This window comes from Dipodomys spectabilis, unplaced genomic scaffold, assembly GCF_019054845.1.
Source record: "Dipodomys spectabilis isolate Male_0828 unplaced genomic scaffold, ASM1905484v1 ptg000197l, whole genome shotgun sequence".
NCBI lineage: Eukaryota > Metazoa > Chordata > Mammalia > Rodentia > Heteromyidae > Dipodomys > Dipodomys spectabilis.
Window position 1 is genome coordinate 10,297,464 of NW_024870874.1, and position 19,294 is coordinate 10,316,757.

The 19,294-nt window shown below is 37.4% G+C and overlaps 1 protein-coding gene across 1 annotated transcript in view; it reads left to right on the forward strand.

The window, feature by feature from the left end:
- Positions 1 to 19,294, forward strand: part of Cped1 (cadherin like and PC-esterase domain containing 1) — a 240,246-nt gene that overhangs the window by 213,551 nt on the left and 7,401 nt on the right. The window contains exons 19-22 of the mRNA XM_042696039.1: positions 4,246 to 4,466; positions 4,724 to 4,825; positions 5,996 to 6,083; positions 7,183 to 7,329. Of these exons, the coding sequence (XP_042551973.1) occupies positions 4,246 to 4,466; positions 4,724 to 4,825; positions 5,996 to 6,083; positions 7,183 to 7,329 (558 nt within the window). The remainder of the gene's footprint in view (positions 1 to 4,245; positions 4,467 to 4,723; positions 4,826 to 5,995; positions 6,084 to 7,182; positions 7,330 to 19,294) is intronic.

Consider the following 19,294-nt stretch of genomic DNA (forward strand, 5'->3'; position numbering starts at 1 on the left):
CCACACTTCAATTCATAATATTGTTTGTGTTCTAGGCACTTCTACCAGCTTGCATTTTCAAGTTATGTACTTTTTGTCAGGAATACCAATTCACCTCTTACAAAAACTGCTATACACAGAAATATCAGCTTCTTTAAAAAAAACACCATTGCATTTTCATTTTAGTTATACTTTATCTTTCTATCTTTCATAAATAGAAAGGCCCTGGAATAAAATGAACCCTTTTAAAAATGGTCTTCCCAAAGCTGTGTCTGGACAACTATCTAGAGCTATTAGAAAATTCTATCTAAATACTTCCAGTTTAGGAAAGCTTGTTCTGCCAATGATGGTGGGAATACTTCCTTCTGGTATCTGTGCAGCTTTCACTAGTTACTCATCCCCGGTGGAGATGACAGGGACCTGTTCTCAGAAGGTGTTCTGTCAGCGTTTGCTCAGGATAGCAATCTGACTTCTAATCCTCCATCCAGAACTCTGGTTTCTACAGCAACACTTCAAGTCCTGCTGAGCTCAATTGGGAGCAGGCTAAGTAGGGCAGAAGAGAGACTACTGTGACTCAAATGTTTCCTACCTTCTGTAACATGTTCTCTGCAGGAGCTTATAAATGTAAAGCACCCTATGAGGTATGAAGCAGTTGAGGCTGAATGCCGTTCCTATATCTTAACACCAGCTCTCATTTGCCGTGTGTTGTGTGCCAGGATTCACTATTGCACGTCTCACTGAAGTTCTCTGCAGTGCTGCTGCTGTTGGCTCCATGTTACACATAAGGAAATATGCACATCACTTATCTAAAATACCATCTAGTTAATAAACATCAGTGTAGAGGAACTCAGAAATGGACCTACCTTGCTTCTGACATACTATGATAGGTTGATTCCTCAGAAATAGCCATGCAGAAAGTCTGGAAATCTAGACATGTTCTTGTTGCTTTTCCCTCAGTAATATGCTATTTTTATTTATTTATTTATTTATTTATTTATTTATTTATTTATTTCTGTCAGTAATGGGGCCTTGAACTCTGGACTTGGGCGCTGTCCCTGAGCAATTCAGCTCAAGGCTAGTGCTCTACCACTTGAGCCACAGCACCAATCCAGTTTTTTAGTGGTTTATTGGAGGTAAGAGTCTCACAGATTTTCCTGCCCAAGCTGGCTTTGAACCTCGATCCTCAGATCTCAGCCTTATGAGTAGCTAGGATTATAGGCGTGAACTACCGGTGCCCGGCTATGCAACTATTTTTAACTCTCTAAACCTTGATATCTTTCCTTATAATACACTATATGTACATATCAGTGCTTATGACATCTAGTATCATATTAGCTGTCCAAGAAGGATTGCATCTTGATACTGATAAGACGCTACAAGAAAGAAAAGAAAAAAAAAGCCCTGGTGGCAATGGAGCAATAGAATTTAAAAGCTAGATATCAAAATTCCTTTCATAGTTCTACCCGCTGAATGGTATCATTCCCAGCAAGCCATCGGGTGCTTATACTGAGTTTCTAATCTCCAGTAATTCAGATAGTTTACAGATAGGGTCTGAGGGGTACCTAATCCAATATGACCAGGATAAATCCTCTGGAAACACAGGAGAGAGAGAGAGTCAGCCATCCACAAGCCAAAGAGGCTTTCAGAAGAAAACAACCCTGTCAAGCCCTTGTCTTTTGTTTTTTGTTGTTGTTTTATTTCTAGCCTTCAGAAATATTTGAAAATAAATTTGTGTGGCAAAAAGCCATTTAGTCTATGGAACTGTGTGTTAGGGCAGTCCTAGCAAATTAATACAGACATGAATAGTTATTAGTACCTGAAATTAAGAGGTTTTCTTTTCAAGCCCCACAACCAACCAAAAAAAAAAAAAGTTTTCTTGATGATTCAAAATCTCTCTAAAAATATTCAGAAATCTGTGCAGTTACAGTTCAAATCTAGCAAGAATAAATTCAATTTATTTTAAAATGTATTGTTATCACATTTTTGCCAATACTGGGGCTTGAACTCATGGCCTGGGCATTGTCCCTTAGGTTTTTTTTCCACTCAGGACTGGCTCTCTACCAGTTCTGTTGTTTTTGATGGTTAACTGGAGGAAAGAGTTTCAAGGACTTTCCTGCCTGGGCTGCATTGAACTGCAGTCCTCGGATTTCAGTCTCTCAGTTATCTGGGATTACAGTCATGAGTCACTGGTACCTAGTTCAAAAATTATTTTCCTGTGTTGGAATTTTAGTACCCCAAGAGGAACTTGACTTTAAAGCCATTCCAGGCCTGGACACGCTATTCTGTTTGGCCACATTTGAAGCAACAGTGTTGGATCTGAAGGCAAATGGAGAGACTTTCGAGATCTATTTTTTCACACAGCTACTTTTACACACTTACTGAAAAGAGAAAAGGAAGCTTTATAAATTATTTTTATTTTTATTGTGAAAATCCCGTACAGAGGGGTTAAAATTACATGGGCAAGGTAATGAGTGCATTTCTTATCTTATCAAGCATTGTTGCCTCCTCCTTGGTTTCCCCTTCCCATCCCTTCCCATCTTATATCTTGTAAATTCTTATTTCACTGTGGACAGACACAGGTAGAAATATCTGAGAAACAATGATCGGGCTTCCTATTAAAATTAGAAGAAAATGTGTGCATGACTAATGGAAAAAAACAATCTCAAAGAAGCAGAAAAAAAATGTATGAATGAGTTTTTACCCTGATCAGTTAAAGCAGTTGTCCATGGCAAAAATCTCCTTTACTTTCAATTTGCCCTGTATTTTTAAAGCCTATGCATGGTACTGGGTGGGAAATTAAGATTCAAAAATGACCCTGATCTCAAATATTTCTAGAAAAGATGCAAGGGGAAAAAAAGGACACCAACACAAGTAGCCATAATTTCATGTAGAATTTGATCAGAATCTATAAGAAAATTGAAATGGAAACAGAGGACAGAGAAGGTAACCCTGGCTGGAGGCACTGGAGGAGACCATTTATAGAAGTGCCATTCATGTCACATCTGGGGTTGACAGGTAGGATTGCAGAGGGAGGAACTTTTCCAGCAGATGGATTAACACAAGGAAAAACAGATGTTGTTGAGTGCAAATCATGTGTGATGAAAAAGTAGAAATCTGTCATGATGCTTTGAGAGGATGGGCTATTGACCCTGCACTTGAAATTAAAGGGCCTGGGTTTGAGTCCTGTGTTAACCATTTATGAGATTTATGACTTCAATCTTCTTGAGTCTCAAATTCCTCATCTATGGAAGTCTGAACATAGCAGAGAATGATAGGCAATCAAAATTCGTAAAGGTTAGCTGGACCTCAATAGTTCAGACTATCCCATAGGAAAGACAGATGCATGCAATTTTGGAGCATGAAAATAGGACATTTGAAATGAGTCCTGCAAGACTGTGTGTTTTTGAGGGCAGCCACAGTATGGAAAGCAAGATCCATTAGGGGTTACCATAATACACCTTGGAGATAGTGAGAAACTGAGGCAAGGGGTGCTGGTAGCCATGGGAAGGAGGTGATGCTGTGGAGCACTAGCACTGAGATATAAACGCTAGTATATGAAATGCTGTTCCGAAAATAAGAATCTCGTCCTTTGATATTTTTTCCAAGGGATAGCATGACCTCTAGAAAGCCGCTCTGTGGACTCCCAGTCTTCACATTCATGAAAGAGGTTGATAGATTTTTTTAAAAAATCATGAATATAAGGAAGGAGATGATTAGAAAGAGGAAGAAGAGGTGCAGAAGGAAGAAAACGAGAGTGATGAGGGAGAAAATATGATTAAAATCATATACCTTCATGCAAGTGTAATAATGAAGTTCATTATTTTGTATAATTTCTACACAGTGATAATAACAGATTATAAAACACCTCAGGGTTCCTATATAAGTGAAAAATCTCATTGGCTTCTTTCAATCTATAGGGTTCATTAGCTGCTTAGATGAGAAAGAATGAACATAAGGGAGAGTAATAAATTAAACAAAAAAACTTCACACGTTAGTGGGTAGATAAATGATGTTTTTGTTATCAATAGAGAAGGGAGGAAAATGAACGGGCTTAGAAGGAAACATGATATGTGACATTTCTAAGTTGGAAAGGCTGTCCTTCAATAGACATGTAATTTAATGATGTGTAAATTTTCAGTTAGATGTGTATTTATAGTTAGCTTAGAAAATAATAATAATCACCATTGCTAAAACTATTTTTAACTCTTTTAGACTATCGTATAACAGGCAAACATCAAATTTGAAACAAATATGTTTTCTTTACAGATTCTTTTTATTGGTGATTCAACCAACAGAGGGATCATGTACTATCTGATTGAAAGACTGAACGAAACGCTACAGGAATGGCAGAAGGTGCATGGCACTAAACTATACCCCAATGTCAATGGCGGGAAGACCTGGATCAGCTACTCCTACTATCCTCAGTTTTGGATAAGCCCCTCAATGAGACCAACATTTGAGAAAGCACTTGAGCATCTCTTGCAAAGGTACAATGGAACTATTATGAATGGCAAAATGCCACAAGGCACTGATGTTTCCTACTAGCAGCCATAACTGTTCACTGTATATCAAATGTGCTGAAAAGCTTAGATAGCCACTAATGTGGCTGAAAATGACTTGCAAATGACAAGAGGCCCTGTGATCAGGAAGCCAGACATGGTTCAGTGAAATGTGAGGCAGTGCAGTTAAAATGTTTACCATCTGTTTTAAAGCAACATGTGTTGTTTTTCTTTCTGGATTTCAGATCACGTCCCCTAGAGAATACTGGCCAGACAGTATTGGTTGTTGGTGGTGTTCAGTGGCTTAATTCCCATCACCTGGAAATTATTCACAGGGTTTTGAAGAGGTAAACTTCTGCAGCAAAACCTGCCATTCGTATTTTATTATTTTTAATAGAAGGCACAATTGATAAAACTAAGGACAACTTTGTCATTTAAAATTAAGAACTCAAAATCTAATTTAAAATTTTTTTATGTTTAAATTTATTGTAGAGGTGATACACAGAGGAGTTAGAGTTACATAAGTCAGGTAATGAGGACATTTCCTGTTGAAGAATATCATCCTTTCCCTCATTCTCTCCCAACTTTTCCCTCCCATCTCTCCTCCCCAACAAGTTGTATAATTCATTTCCAACATAGTATCACTGTTAAATTGGTTCACCCTTTGTCCCACCATTTCTTTGCTTCCCCATCCCTCCTCAAATCAGATAAACTTATTTAAATGCAAGACCGAGAGCACAAAAATAAAAATATAGGTTGCATGGTTTTCCACATTTGTAATAATTAGAATGAACCTATAACTTTACAAGTAAACCCAATAGATAGCAAAAGACAAATAATTACACTTAGACATGACTAATTAAACAGCACTCTAAACATTCACACAGTGAGAACAAAGGAGGATTTTCTTAGGAGAGGATCACAAGAGCCCAAAAGCTATGTGCATATGATCATATAGAATGATGATTATTGGAAGGAACTCCAAGAAATGAAAGTAAGAAGTGTTTTATTGTACTGTTTGCCATTCTTTTTTCCCCTTTCTTCCTTTCCTTTTTTCCTCTGGCTTATTCCCTTTTGTCACTGTTTTTTATTTCCATACCCTTTGTCTTGTATATAAATTATTTTTTAGTCATTTTAAATTCAACTGCAATAGAGATTGTTGGCATCCAAATTTAAAATTACTACAGAATAAAACAGGTCTTCTATCCAGATGTGGTAATGCACATCAGTAGTCCCAGCACTTGCAATGCTGAGACAGGACCTGGTTGGAGAGTTCAAGGTCAAGACCTTGTCTGAAAATCTCCAAATAATAATGTTAAATTCATAATAACATGACTACTGACACACAAAACTATCCAGAAAACATATTTAGTGTACATCAAATCTATAAAATGGTATGTAATTCTTTATGCAAATTCTCACATTCTATTTTTTAAAAGTCTATTGTATTTGTTTCTGCAATTAACACACACAGAAGAAAAATGTTTGTTAACTTCAAGTTTGTAACTTTCATTCAGGGAAAATCTACTCCATATCCTAGTGATCATCAAAACTTTGGGCATTGGATTTCACCTGCCAGTGCATGGAGTTCATGTATTAACCAAGGTGAGCCCATTTTTTTCTACACTATGTGGATTTCATGTTTTCTCTTCTTAGAAGAGATTCCTTGTAGAAGATGATCCAAAAGCTCTATGTAATATTTAGGAACCTTCATAAAAATCAAAAGGTACCAAATACTTCTGGATTATGATTTCAAAGCAATTACAATTATTACTGTAGGAAAGGAGACAATAGCCCACAAATGTGTTGTAAATAATGCAGAATTCATGAAAGAAGGATAGCAGCCCAAGTTATGTAAAATAAACAAATTGAGGTACATGTGAGGGAGGTTGAGCCTTATGCATCTCTTTAGCACACCAACATCTTATATACTTTTAAAGATTTTGCCTTTTTCCTCCATCAGACTGCAACCACAGGTGAAATTGCCAATGTCAGTTAGTCCTTCGGGTAAAACGTGGCCTTAGAAAATGCTTACTTTAAAAGTAAAAAACAACTTCGGGGTAGTGTCATTGCTTTTTCCTTCATTGGACAGTCACAAATGAAAGGAGTTGGAGACAGTTGACCCATAGTTAAATAAGATAGTGAATTCATCTCAATACAGATTAAATGTCCTCAAACAAACCTTAAACTGTTCCAGAGGGCTCTTGAAGCTCATGGACCTGCTATCCCCTTGCTCCTGATAGAGCTTCATGTAGAACAAGGCATATATTCCTCTAACAAATAGACATATTTTATATATCTGTCTTCCTACTATAATGGTATATCTCAGGGCAGGGCCTGTGATTTATTTATCTTATTTATTTATTCCTGTTGTGATATATCAAATGCTGGGTTTTGAACATGAGAATTTTAAATATTTATCATGGGCAATAAAATTAATTATTTTTCATGGAAAGTTCAAAGTAGTATATCTCTATAGATATGTATGTGTTGTGTTTTGATGTATAAATGTATGTTAACCCTAACATGCTGAGTTTAAATAGTAAAAAAAATCTCTGCATGTAAGACATGCACAGGAAATTTTTTCATGTTACAGTATGCACAATCTCTCTTCAAAAACTGACATTTATCATTTCTCTTTTGAGTTATTGAATCACAAAATAACCTCTGTTAACAAACGGTTGCCTTTTGCTTTGCAAAACAGAGTGACGTACAGAACTTATGGAAAGAAAACTTGGTTCTTCTGAATGCTGCAAGAAGCTATGGCTATGAAGTAGTTGATACCTTCACTCTAACAATGGGGCGATACAAAGAATTTCTGCAGGGCAGCTGTGCGTGCCATTTCCATGAGGTTTGTATTCCAATCTCTGCTTCTCACACATTTTGATTGCATTTCAAATAGCATTTATGTTGTATCTTTAATTGCACCATCCACCTCATTTTTCACAAAAAATGATGTCAAGCAGAGATTAAATTAGGTGTTCATCATCAGTCAGCCAAGGCATGTAGTAATTAAAACTTTATCTACAAAAAAAACGGAGATGATAACAAATCAGTGTTTAGACACTTGAAAACTTACATCATTGGTGGGAAGAAGGGAGTGTGGAGAAGGGTACTTAATCTTAAAGACTTCAATCCTTCCTTCCCACAAGAAATCTCATCAAAAAAAAAAAAATGCCAAAAGTCTTCAGCTTGAAAATCAAGTTTATTTAATCGGCTAACCAACAAATGGGGTAGGGAACACATAACAGACAGGCCCATGTTTTGAGTATTTTTTCTTCTCCAAAGATAATAATGATCTTATGTATTATCAGTAATTAAGTAACAGACTTGGCAGATAAAATAACAACAGAAAACAAGTCAGCATAACCCAGAAATATGCTTACTGGCTATAGCATATTACTTCTTTCTCTTATAAGCGTGCTTTTGTGAACTTGAAAAGACCTCCCAATGGGACCTGTTGGCTATAGTTTTCTGATGGAGGCAATGCACTCGTGCAGCTGGATTCCCTCCCTGGCTCCTTGGTGACCAAGTGTCCATCACTCTGCTGGAGGTCACTCTGCCCCTCCAGGCAACCTCTTGGAAAATATTCAAATTGGCACTAGGCTTGTTGTACTTAGTTGCTCGCATTCGGTTTACGGAAACATGCACACATCGTTCCTTTGCTGGGAATACATCTAATTCCCAATGAAGCCATCTCTCTTGCTCTTGTTCTGACTTTCTCATTCTCTCCATACCTTACAACTAATCTAGAAGAGTCCTGTGAAAAACCTTTCTCCTCTCTCTCTCTCTCTCTCTCTCTCTCTCTCTCTCTCTCTCTCTCTCTCTCTCTCTCTCTCTCTCTCTCTCTCCCCTTTGATTTCCTTGCTCTATTCCTTGGATGAAACAAGGATTAGCATAATTGGCTTTGTCCACACCTTTGCAAGTCCCTCATAAACTGTTCAGAAGTTACTTGAAATCAGTTTCCTTGGCAACCATTGCTTCGTGCAGGTCTCAGGAAGTTCTGCTGGCCCTGAGATGAAGAGTACCTCAGTTTACCTTCCTATCTGAAATTCACTCATTCTTTTTTTGTTTTTTGCTTCCTTTATCAAGCAGAGCACATTCATTCCAAATAATTTTTACCTCTGATCCTGTTTCAGCTTTTAGCTGACTGTCAGATTTCATCTAGGCCCCCAGATTCTCATAAATATCCCCAAAAGCTGCTAGCAATGCATTATATCGATGCGATTTGCTGATGGGCTCCTTCCACGTGGCCAATGGGATTGTATCTCAGAGAACTGAGAGCCAGCAGCCACAGCAGAGAACATGACATTTTCAGTTTTGATCTAGCAGCATGAAATTTGGCCATGCTGCTACAAAACAGATTTTAAGTTGTGCATACACTAATTTCTTCCACAAGAAAATATGCCTCCCGCAGAGCACTTGTCCTCTTTGCAAAAAACCAATACTTTTTTTTAGCCTGGGAGAGAAAGGAACAATGAACTTGCATCTGAGCCAGCCCAGGATCATTTGCTCACATAAACAGCAAGCCTATGGAGGCCAAACCCACAGAAAATGGGGACTTGAAAGACAATATACAGACTGGGGACTTTTTTATTTTTGCCTCTTTTAGAAAAGCTGTATTTATTTATGTTTATGTAATATGTCTTTAATTAGAATTTGGGGTGAGGTGTCTGCTTTTCTTGTTCAGCTTTTGTACTCGGAAAGTCTAAAAAGGAAATGTCCTCCAATGATTTCCAGCACGGCTGGAATTAAAAACAGAAAATGTCTTTCCCAAATGGGTGCGTGACACGCATCTCCTGCCACAAAACAAACCAGTCAATACTAATCTTCATTTGCAAACCACAAAAAAAGAGTCTTTGAACCAACACCACTAGCATATTGATTCATAATTATTTCTGGTGAAAATGTTTCTTAATTCGCAAAACAATGTCAGGTGACATTATGACAGTTACTTGATTTGATCGTTTTTTTTGTGTTACCACTATGAACAAATTGCTTCTTGCAAACTCTGCCTGTATGGGCAAGCTTCTTAGATCTTTCCCAGATTATCTCTGTTATTTGTGAGTAGTGGGATCCGTTGTAAAGTTTGTGTGGTTGAGCTGAACTGTGGGTCCTGACCATTGCCCTTCCAGTTACAATAGAGAGTTAATAAGATCCTCCTTCTCAGCTACATCTCTTCATCATAGAGTGTCAAGCACTGCACAGGAATAACAGCGACTTCACTCATGACAAATTGTATCTCTGGTACCTTAGGAAGTCTCTGATACTGACCCTGATGCTGTATAATATTTCTTTTTTTTTTTTTTTTGCCAGTTGTGGGCTTGAACTCTGGGCCTGGGCGCTGTCCCTCAGCTCTTCAGCTTAAGGCTAGTGCTCTACCACTTGAGCCACAACAGCACTTCTGGCTTTTTCTGCTTATGTGGTGCTGAGGAATTGAACCCAGGGTCTCATGCAAGGCCAGCATTCTACCACTGAGCCACCTTCCTAGCCCCCTTTATAATATTTCCAAAGTATCACTCAACATCTTAAGTCATTATTCACTTATTTAAAATAATCAAAACTTCTAAAATAGCTGAAGGCCTGGCTCTGGGAAACAGTGCTTCACTAGCAAGCACAAGGCCCTGAGTTCAAATGGCAGTACTACCAAAAGGAAAAAGTCCAGTTGTGGTGTTTCATATTTGTAATTTAACCTACTTAAGAGGCAGAAATTGGGAGGATTGTGGTTCAAGCCAGCTTAGATAGACCCCTTCCCAGAAAATAGATACCCAGGCTGGACTGGGCAAAAAGTAATAGTAAAGCAATGCCAATGCCACAGTCACTTACCAAGTGAGAGGTTCTAACTTTAAAATATTTTTAACACACACACATACAAATAAACTTAAAACTCTTTATAAATGATTGTTTGATGAGGAATATAACAAATATTCTGTTAAAAATAATTCTGTGCTCATCTCATCAGTCTGATGAAAAAGATACCATAAAATAATAGCAAGAATGAGAAACATGTATAAGAAACATTAGAATTAGTATCTTCTAGTGTTCAATTAAGCCCTCCTCATAATAGAGTTAGAGATCCCTGAGAAGAATGATTATGTTAAGTAAACTGAGACCTTGACATTTCTTGTTTGTTTTTTGGTCAGAATTCTACTATAGACATAACAAATCTGTTTCAGTGAGATCTTATTGCTGTAGGTTAGATTAAAGGCCTTGAAGCATCACTTTTATCTGCTAGTTACCAAAAGACAATATGTTGTCACTGAGAATCTATAAACAGTTTCTCAAAGATGTGTATCAATGTTGACTAAAGGTTTCTGTGGAATAGAAAAGCAGCTGTTTCTCTTTATGGGTGGGAATGGAATTTGGTTTTCCCAGTGTTTACTCATGACAGCAAAAAGGATCCAGGTAGCTCTTACCCCAGAGGTTTTGGATAGAGACTTACATTATGTGACAAACATCTATGGCAAACAAGCAAAAACCTGGAAAGCATTCAGACATACATCAGCCCAAACTTAGTTGCAGAAGAGGCAAATCCACAAACAGTTCCTGAGTGATTAATTAGTTCTAATCAGTTGTACATCCATTATATAATATATTCAACCAAAAAAAACATCTGGCATCATGACCCAGCTCTAACACCAACATGTTTCCTTTGATTCTGGCACATTGGAAAGAAAAAAGAAAATTCTGATCTGTTGGAGATGATTTTCTATTCTTATTTAATCTTAATCTTATATTCTGTCTTTAACTTAAAGAAACAAACATTATTTGACCTATAAATATTTTTTTCTCTTTTGCTTTTTAAACTTTAAAAAGTTTATTAACTAAACAATGACAAAAAATAATTCTTTGAATTGGGAACATAGCTCAATGGTGGAACACATTCCTAGCAGGCATAAAATTCTGGGCCTAATTCCCAAGCAACACACACACACACACTCATTTTTAAAACTTTTAAAGTTTATCTTCCTAAAAAGACACCTGAAGCAATTACTTTTTTAGGAAAAAGAACAAATGAAGTAAATATAGTTAAGCTGGTACTGAGTATCCCAGAATTCAATTTGCGTTAAAAATAATAAAGGTGTTTTTTTTAAATATCATTGAGTTTATTCAACAGATGTTTTTGAGTACGCACTTTACTGAAGCATTTTACAGTACTTCTGTAAAGTGAGCTTGAATACCTTATGGAATTCCCATAAGCACTTCAAGAGCAATATGCCCCCAAAAGAATAATTAATATTCTGTTTAACCTTATTCCCCTACTTTGCATCACAATTTGCTAATTAAGCAAATTGACTCATGTTTATCCTTGTTCAGCCAGCCCCCTTAACAACTCAACCAGGCAAATACCAAGTCCTGTTTACTATTCTTCCAAGTCTTCCCTCTATACTCTGTTCCAATTACCTCAACTTTATTTATTCTTTTATTTAATCATTCACCTGTTGTTCAGTTGGTCCAGTTTGTGAGCTAAGTAGTAGTGATCAAAAATAAAAAATATTGCCAGGCACCAGTGACTCACACCTGCATTCCAAGCTACTCGGGAGATTGAGATCTGAGGATTGCAGTTCAAAGCCAGCCTGGGCAAGAAAGTTCTTGAGAGTCTTATCTCCAACGAACCACAGAAAAAGCTGGAAGAGGCACTGTGGCTCTGGTGGTAGAGTGTTAGCCTTGAGCAAAAGGAGATCGAGGACAGCATCTAGGCCCAGAGTTCAAGCCCCAAGACTGGCAAAAACAAATATATAAATAAATAAAATAAAACATAAAACACATTCTCTGTCTTCAAAACATTTCTATCAACTGGTAAAACATAAAACCCCATAGTATGAAAGCCTGTGAGGTGGTGTGGTGGAGATATGAAGAAACACCTAACTCAGATTACAGAGTGAGAGAACCCCCCCCCCTTCTTGAAAACTCATGTTTATTGTTGAAGAATGAACAGACCCAGGTCCAAGTAACAGGAAGCTGACAGAATGAAGAGCGCTCCAATTCCATGGCACAATATGGGGTTCTGAAGTCACCTGCCCTTCTCAGAGAATCCCTGCCATTCTGATGCTTATAAAACATCAACCACGGGCTGGGAAGGTGGCTCAGTGGTAGAGCGCTTGCCTTGCATGCATGAGGCCCTGGGTTCGATTCCTCAACACCATATAAGTAAAAAGAAAAAAGCCAGAAGTGGCGCTGTGGTTCAAGTGGTAGAGCGCTAGCCTTGAGCTGAAGAGCTGAGGGACAGCGCCCAGGCCCAGAGTTCAGGCCCCACGACAGGACCAAAAAAAAAAAAAAAAAAACATCAACCACAAAAGGAAATTGAATAAAGGAAACGAGGACCAAGTGATGTTAAGAACTTAAACTGTATCCCATAAAGATGTATTGAATGGGGTTTTAGTCTCAGAATGAAGACTGGTAGCATGAATTGAATCAGGGAGAAAGGTTATATTTCTTGCAAAATGAGTTAGAGAAAATAAACTCCTATATCAGTCAAGACAGAGACAGCAAGTACAAAAGAGATATTGACAAATACAAGCTCTACTTAAGAAAATCATCTGTATGCCCTATCTGTGGAATGTGCAAGCTGGAAGAATCTAAGATGATCCCTATCTTGCATGACTTACTAGAGATCTGAAAGAGCAATTGAGACAGAGAAAAGCTAGAAAGGTACCAGCTTAGGGAAAACATAACAAGTTCAGTTTTCAACATGTTGTATTTGGCATGCCTGAAGGACATCCAGGTGATGATCTTGAACTGGCAGTTGGATAACAAGTATGAAGCTCAAGGGACAAGTTGGTACTAGAAGTAGAATTGGGAGTCATCAGAAATAGGTAATAGTTGAAGGTGTAAAAATAGACCATGAGTAATAGGAACATTTGGTTTTAGAGCATAATCTGTGAAGAGAAAATTATAGAAAAGTATGGAGCCATAGAAAGCAAAGGAGTAAAGATTTCTCCAGAGGTCTAGATAGGCTCAACATTGTCAAATTAAATAAGTCAATTCAGATAAGTGTCTCAAAATACAGATTTTTTTTTGGCATTAATAAGGTTTTATTGTGACCACCTTAAGAAGCACCATGAAATGCTAGCTGCAAGAATTCAACTATTATAGATTGAAGGGAGATAGAAAATAAGAAATAAGGGCTCACAAAACCCTTTAACAAATCAAAGTAATGAAAAGGGAAAGAGGTTGGGAGTACAAGAGAAAAGTCTGGCAAGTTTGTGAACAGAAGAGAAAGAATCGATAGTAAGGCTCACTTTAATAACACTGGAAAAAATAGGACTGTTATACAATCTTTTAAGCCAAGATCAGGGCAAGGACAATGATTAGTAGCCAGTAGGTATTTATAAATGTATAAGGGGGTGAAGAGGGAGATCTCTTCTCTTCTATCTTTTTTTTGATAAACTATGATAATATTTTTATCCCAGAGTCACTAATTCCAACCAGTTGACCACCTGAATCCATATTCCTTGCCTTCCCTCAGCAAGGGAGTGTTCTCATACATCAAAACTTGAGTTTGTCCTTTAAAATCCATAAGTGGCTCTATACTGAACAGAAGTCACAGATACTTTCACTCTGCCATTCCTATACCCACTTTTTAGAAAAGTGATGTAAGAAAGCTTTCTATTAAAATGATCAGTATTCATTCCATCATCTATTAGTGAATTCTAAGACTTTCTACCAGCTAATTAGAGATCAAGGCCCCCTGAAGATGAATTCATTGGCCATTGGAAGACTCCAGTCCTTTCTAAGATGGTTGAGTACAAAATTCGGATTTAAAAGGAGCATTTTATGCTGAACGGTGGTAATGCCAATTAAATCAGGGTCTCCTTCTTAATAAGGATAAGGAAACAGAACGAACAAGAAGAGGATCAATCATTTTATATTAAACTAGTAGTATTCTACTGGAATGTAGAATGTCAGCAGGGCTAAGAACGAGGAGAAACTGATGTTCACTAGTTCATGTTCTATGCAATAAAGCCCTGTCTATGGCTATAAGTTTTCTACCAACCTTAAACCATTGAATTAAGACTTTAAACTGTCATGTATAGCATTTCCTATATTATATTTTAATGGTCTAGCCTAGTAGAGATCTGTGGTTTAGGAAATATTACTTATACTAGTATCTGGATTCTCAAGCAATAATACTATGTTGAATAACATCAAAGGCCTCCCAGTAAGCAGTTTAACTTTTTTCCAAGAGACTACATTTCTTTAAAGCCTTTATAGTCTCCAACATATCTTTGTTTCTTAAGCACTTACAAAGCACAGTCAGAGTATCAAGCAGTAGCACTTCTTTTTCAACAAACAATGGAAAATTCTTTTCTGGGGCTGCCACAGAGGCTGAGCCTGCAGATGCTCTCTGCCAACATGGCGCCATGGTGTGTCTGTGAGTGGCACAGAGACTAAAATAGAAGAAATAGTGACTCCACATCGGCCCTCAGGGTTTTACAGACTTGTATTCCTGCATGCTCTGATTTCTTATTTTTTAATTTTCCAAGAAGGGCATTCCATTCAATGCACAATGGGAAAACAGGCATAGAGAATAAGGCCTAAAATCATGCATAGAGTATAGGCTGACTGTGGCAGAATGACCACAAGCATGTCTCTTCTCTTCCACTTGAATCTCCATACACACAAAACAATTACTCTAAAGACATAAAGCTATTTGCATCGCCCATCCCCACAAAGACAGAATTAGAAATAACTCAAAACAGACAAGAAATTTGAAATGGGATTTTATGAAATATAACTTAGCAAGCAAAGGAAGCTACAACTTAAAGTTCCTAGGAAGGAGAAACATGAACCACTGATTTCCCAGATGGTTCACAGCCAGAAGTCAGTGCAAACTTGCTAAGACTCTCCCCTGCCCTGTCTATTATGCATTCTTTTTTATTTTATTGAATTTTTTATTTTAATTTTATTGTAAAGGTGTTGTACAGAGGGAGTACAGTTACATAAGTATGGCAATAAGTGCATTTCCTGTCTAACAGTGTTACTCCTTCTCTCATTTTTCTCCCACTTTCCCATTCCCCTAACTCCCCCACCCCTCCCCAAGTTGTAAAGCTCATTTCCAATATTGTGTCTTGTCAGTATCACTGTTGCATTGGTTCACCCTTTGTCCTTGGTCTCACCATTTTGTTATTCCCCTTTCCTTCCCCAATCAGATAAACGTATATACAAGTCTCAGGGTACCAGAATCAAAAACAGTGACTCTTTCCCCAGGCCATGCAGTCAAGAACCTACATCTGCACAGACATTAACTTTTAAACAAGACTGCAGAGTTTGATCTCAGAGACACAAGTGTATTTGTGAACAAATTAATTTGAATACTGAAAACAAAATGAAGGTAAAGTTGACACCCAAAAGCTAGAGCCCCTAAACTCTTCAGACCTCCTACCATAAACTGGTCATGAGGCTGGAGAATTCTTCTGAGAGATGACATCTTTTTAAATGGTTGTGCCAAACAAGTCTCTACAGTAAAGCCAGCAGTTGAAGACCTTGGATCCCACAAATTGTTTCTTAATGACATTTGAAGAAGGCCTTATTCTTTGATGGAAGTTTTCAGTTCAAAAGATATAGCTGAATGGAAAGACTTGGAAAAAATTATATTAAGTGAAGTAAGCCAGGCCCAAATAAACATAGGTCCCATGGTTTCCCTTATTTGCAATAACTAGTACATGTCTGAGACAAGCAGAAAAGTCAGATAAGATGATGTTAGGGAAATGAACCCCAAGATAAGGATACAAGTGGCTTTTTCTTTCTTGCAATTATTTCTAATATTTATAAGGTACCATGTGATTTTTTTGTTGCTTTGTATGTCCCTACCCCACGGTATAACCCGTTTTCACTGTATTTGATGTCAGTGTAATTTGGGGAGCGGAAGGGAAAAAACAAAATGTTTGAATAGGGATATAGGTGGACCCATTTGTAACAGTGAGATGTACAAGACACTATGTTGAAAAATGAACTTTACAATTGCGGGGGGTGGGTAGAGGGGAGGAGCGGTATGTAGTTGTGAAGATGGGAGGGCAGGGATGGTAGGGGAAAAACAAAGGAGGAGGCAACAATGCCTGATAAGAAATGTACTCATTACCTTGCCCGTGTAATTGTAGCCCTTCTGTACGGTATTTTCATTAAAAAAAAAAGAAGTGTACTTTTTATTTTGCTCATGTAATTGTAACCCCTCTGTACAGTATTTTCACAATAAAAAAAACTTACTGATTAAAAAAAAGATATAGCTGGGGACTGGGAAGGTGGCTCAGTGGTAGAATGCTTACCTTGCATGCATGAGGCCCTGGTTTCAATTCTGCAGCCCACATAAGCAAAAAAAGCTGGAAGTGGTGCTCTGGCTCAAGTGGTAGAGCACTAGCCTTGAGCTGAAGAGCTAAGGGCCAGCACCCAGACCCTGAGTTCAGGCCTCATGACTGGCCAAAAATAATACATATATATATGGCTGGAACCAAAAACCTTTGAGTTATCTTGAAAGAAAGAGATTCCATATCCTAGAAGATACACGCAAGTACATTAAGGTAGATCTTAGTGTCCAACCAGTGAGACCAAGGATAGTCATTCAAATAGTACAAAAATTCTCTGACATGCCTGGTGCTGGTGGCTCACACCTGTAATCCTAGCTATTCAGAAGACTGAGATCTGAAGATCTTGGTTCAAAGCCAGCTGGGGCAGGAAAGTCCATGACACTCTATTTTTAAAAATCTTTATTGAAAAGGTGATGAGCAGGGGGGTTACAGTTACATAAGTAAAGTAGTGAGTACATTTGTTTTTAAACAGTTACCCCATCCCTCATTTTCTCCCACTTACTCCTCTCTACTCCCCCCCACCAATTTGCAAGGTTCATATCCATCATAGAGTCAAGTGAGTATTAAAGTCGCATACTCTTATCTCCAATAAACTACTCAGAAAAAGGTGGAAGTGGCGCTGTGGCTCAAGTGGTGGAACACTAGCTTTGCAAAGAACCCAGGGACAGTGCCCAGGCCCTGAATTCAAGCCCCACTACGGCCAAAAAAATAAAATAATAGAATAATTAAAAATTGTGTGACATGAATATTCAAACATTTTGGAAACGGAGTTTAAGTCAGGGAGTTATTTTGTAGACATAAATGGGAGAGCAAGATAATGCCGTGTACCCATGTAAATGATCATTTTCCTTCCCAGAGCAGAATTCATTCCTCAATCCAAAGCTGCGATGGACTGGGAATTAGTAGTAGAGTAAGACACAGAGTCAATATAGTCCTCAGAATTCTAACAACCCCAAAACAGAACAAAGCTGCTTTATTTAAAATTTGTAAATCATGTCCCTAATCCTCTGCATTTTTTTCACCTGTTTTAAGATTGGACTCCCTTCAATAAAAGCAGTTTACTTAATGTGCTCATAATTAAATATTTCATGAAAAGTTGAAATGAAAGAATTCCCTATCATCTGCCAAAATTGCATGATGTCCTGTGACGCAATTATGGATTATGAAAACAGGCATCTATTGTGTGTTACTTAATTTGGATTTCATTTCTATTAATTCTTTATTTTCAAGCTGGCCATAATTTTTTGATTAGAACTTGGATTGAGTGTCACTCTTCACAATAATGACATCAAATAAAATGTGCTCATATCTATTTATCTTAGACTATATTAGCATAATTTATTTGCTCAGTCTAATGGCTTGTAGCTTTAGGAAATCATTCTGCTCATTTTTCTTCATACCCTACTTGTGATCTCTCTAATCCAGTCTAGGGTAATTCTTGCATACAACAATTGTTTCTATTTTGTTCTCTGAGTCTGGAGCCACATCCAAAGTTCTTTGGAGGTTGTTCAGGTCAAGATGGGTTTTAGGGAAGGTATTTGCTTATAATCTGCCTGACTGGTTTCCAGCTCATCAAGCTGTGTCCTTGGTACTGGCTTTTCAAAACTTCAAAGTTACTTCAGATATAGATAATTACTAATCATGGTCATTAGCATGTCTTATAAAAATATATGTGTACCCAAGTTTTTAACTACATGGAGATAAAGAAAGATGCATAAATATAAGCCGAGAGATCATATAATGTATTAGAAACCCATAAAAAAAGAAAAGTTACTTTGAACTTCTACATTTCTAAGCATAGAATTTCAACACTGGAGTCACAGAAAAGAAAATCTGATCATCTGCATCGCCTGTAAGTTGATAGCTCACAAATTAAACTATCTCAGTTTCTATAATTAGTCTATTGAAATATAAATTATTTTGAAACATTATCATTTTTACTCGATAGTTGATACCTACATGCAATGTCATCTAAATTTAAATTTTGCTCTAAGAAAAATATTTTATCATGAAACTTAGGGTAAGTAGTGTCAACATTTTCCACACGCGGTGGCACATGTGCTCTTTATCACATGGAGTGGTTTCTTTTCTTGCAGGCAAACATATCTATTTCTCAGGGGTCATTTCATGTGCACTCAAACTTAAGAGAAGCGTTTGGATGAGTCAAACCACTAGAATCTGTAGCTTTTCCTAAGTTTTTCACCCATGTGTTCTAATAGCTCTTTTTATTGTTTATTATCATTGTTATGCCCCAGAGGTAACCTAACATTTGGATTGCTAGCCATCTTTTTCAAAGCTACATTCTAATGCACACTTCAGTTAGATTTCAACAATCCCCAATCTTCTTTGAGAAAGACTTAACTGGGCACATTTTCATGCAAGATCAAAAGAAAGAAACCATTTTATTATTGTACAGGTATCAAAGTCTTTCGCTGATAGTAATATTTCCAAATCCTAAAAAAATGGATCTGAAAAATGGATCTTTCTCCTCCACTCTAGACCCTCTATGAG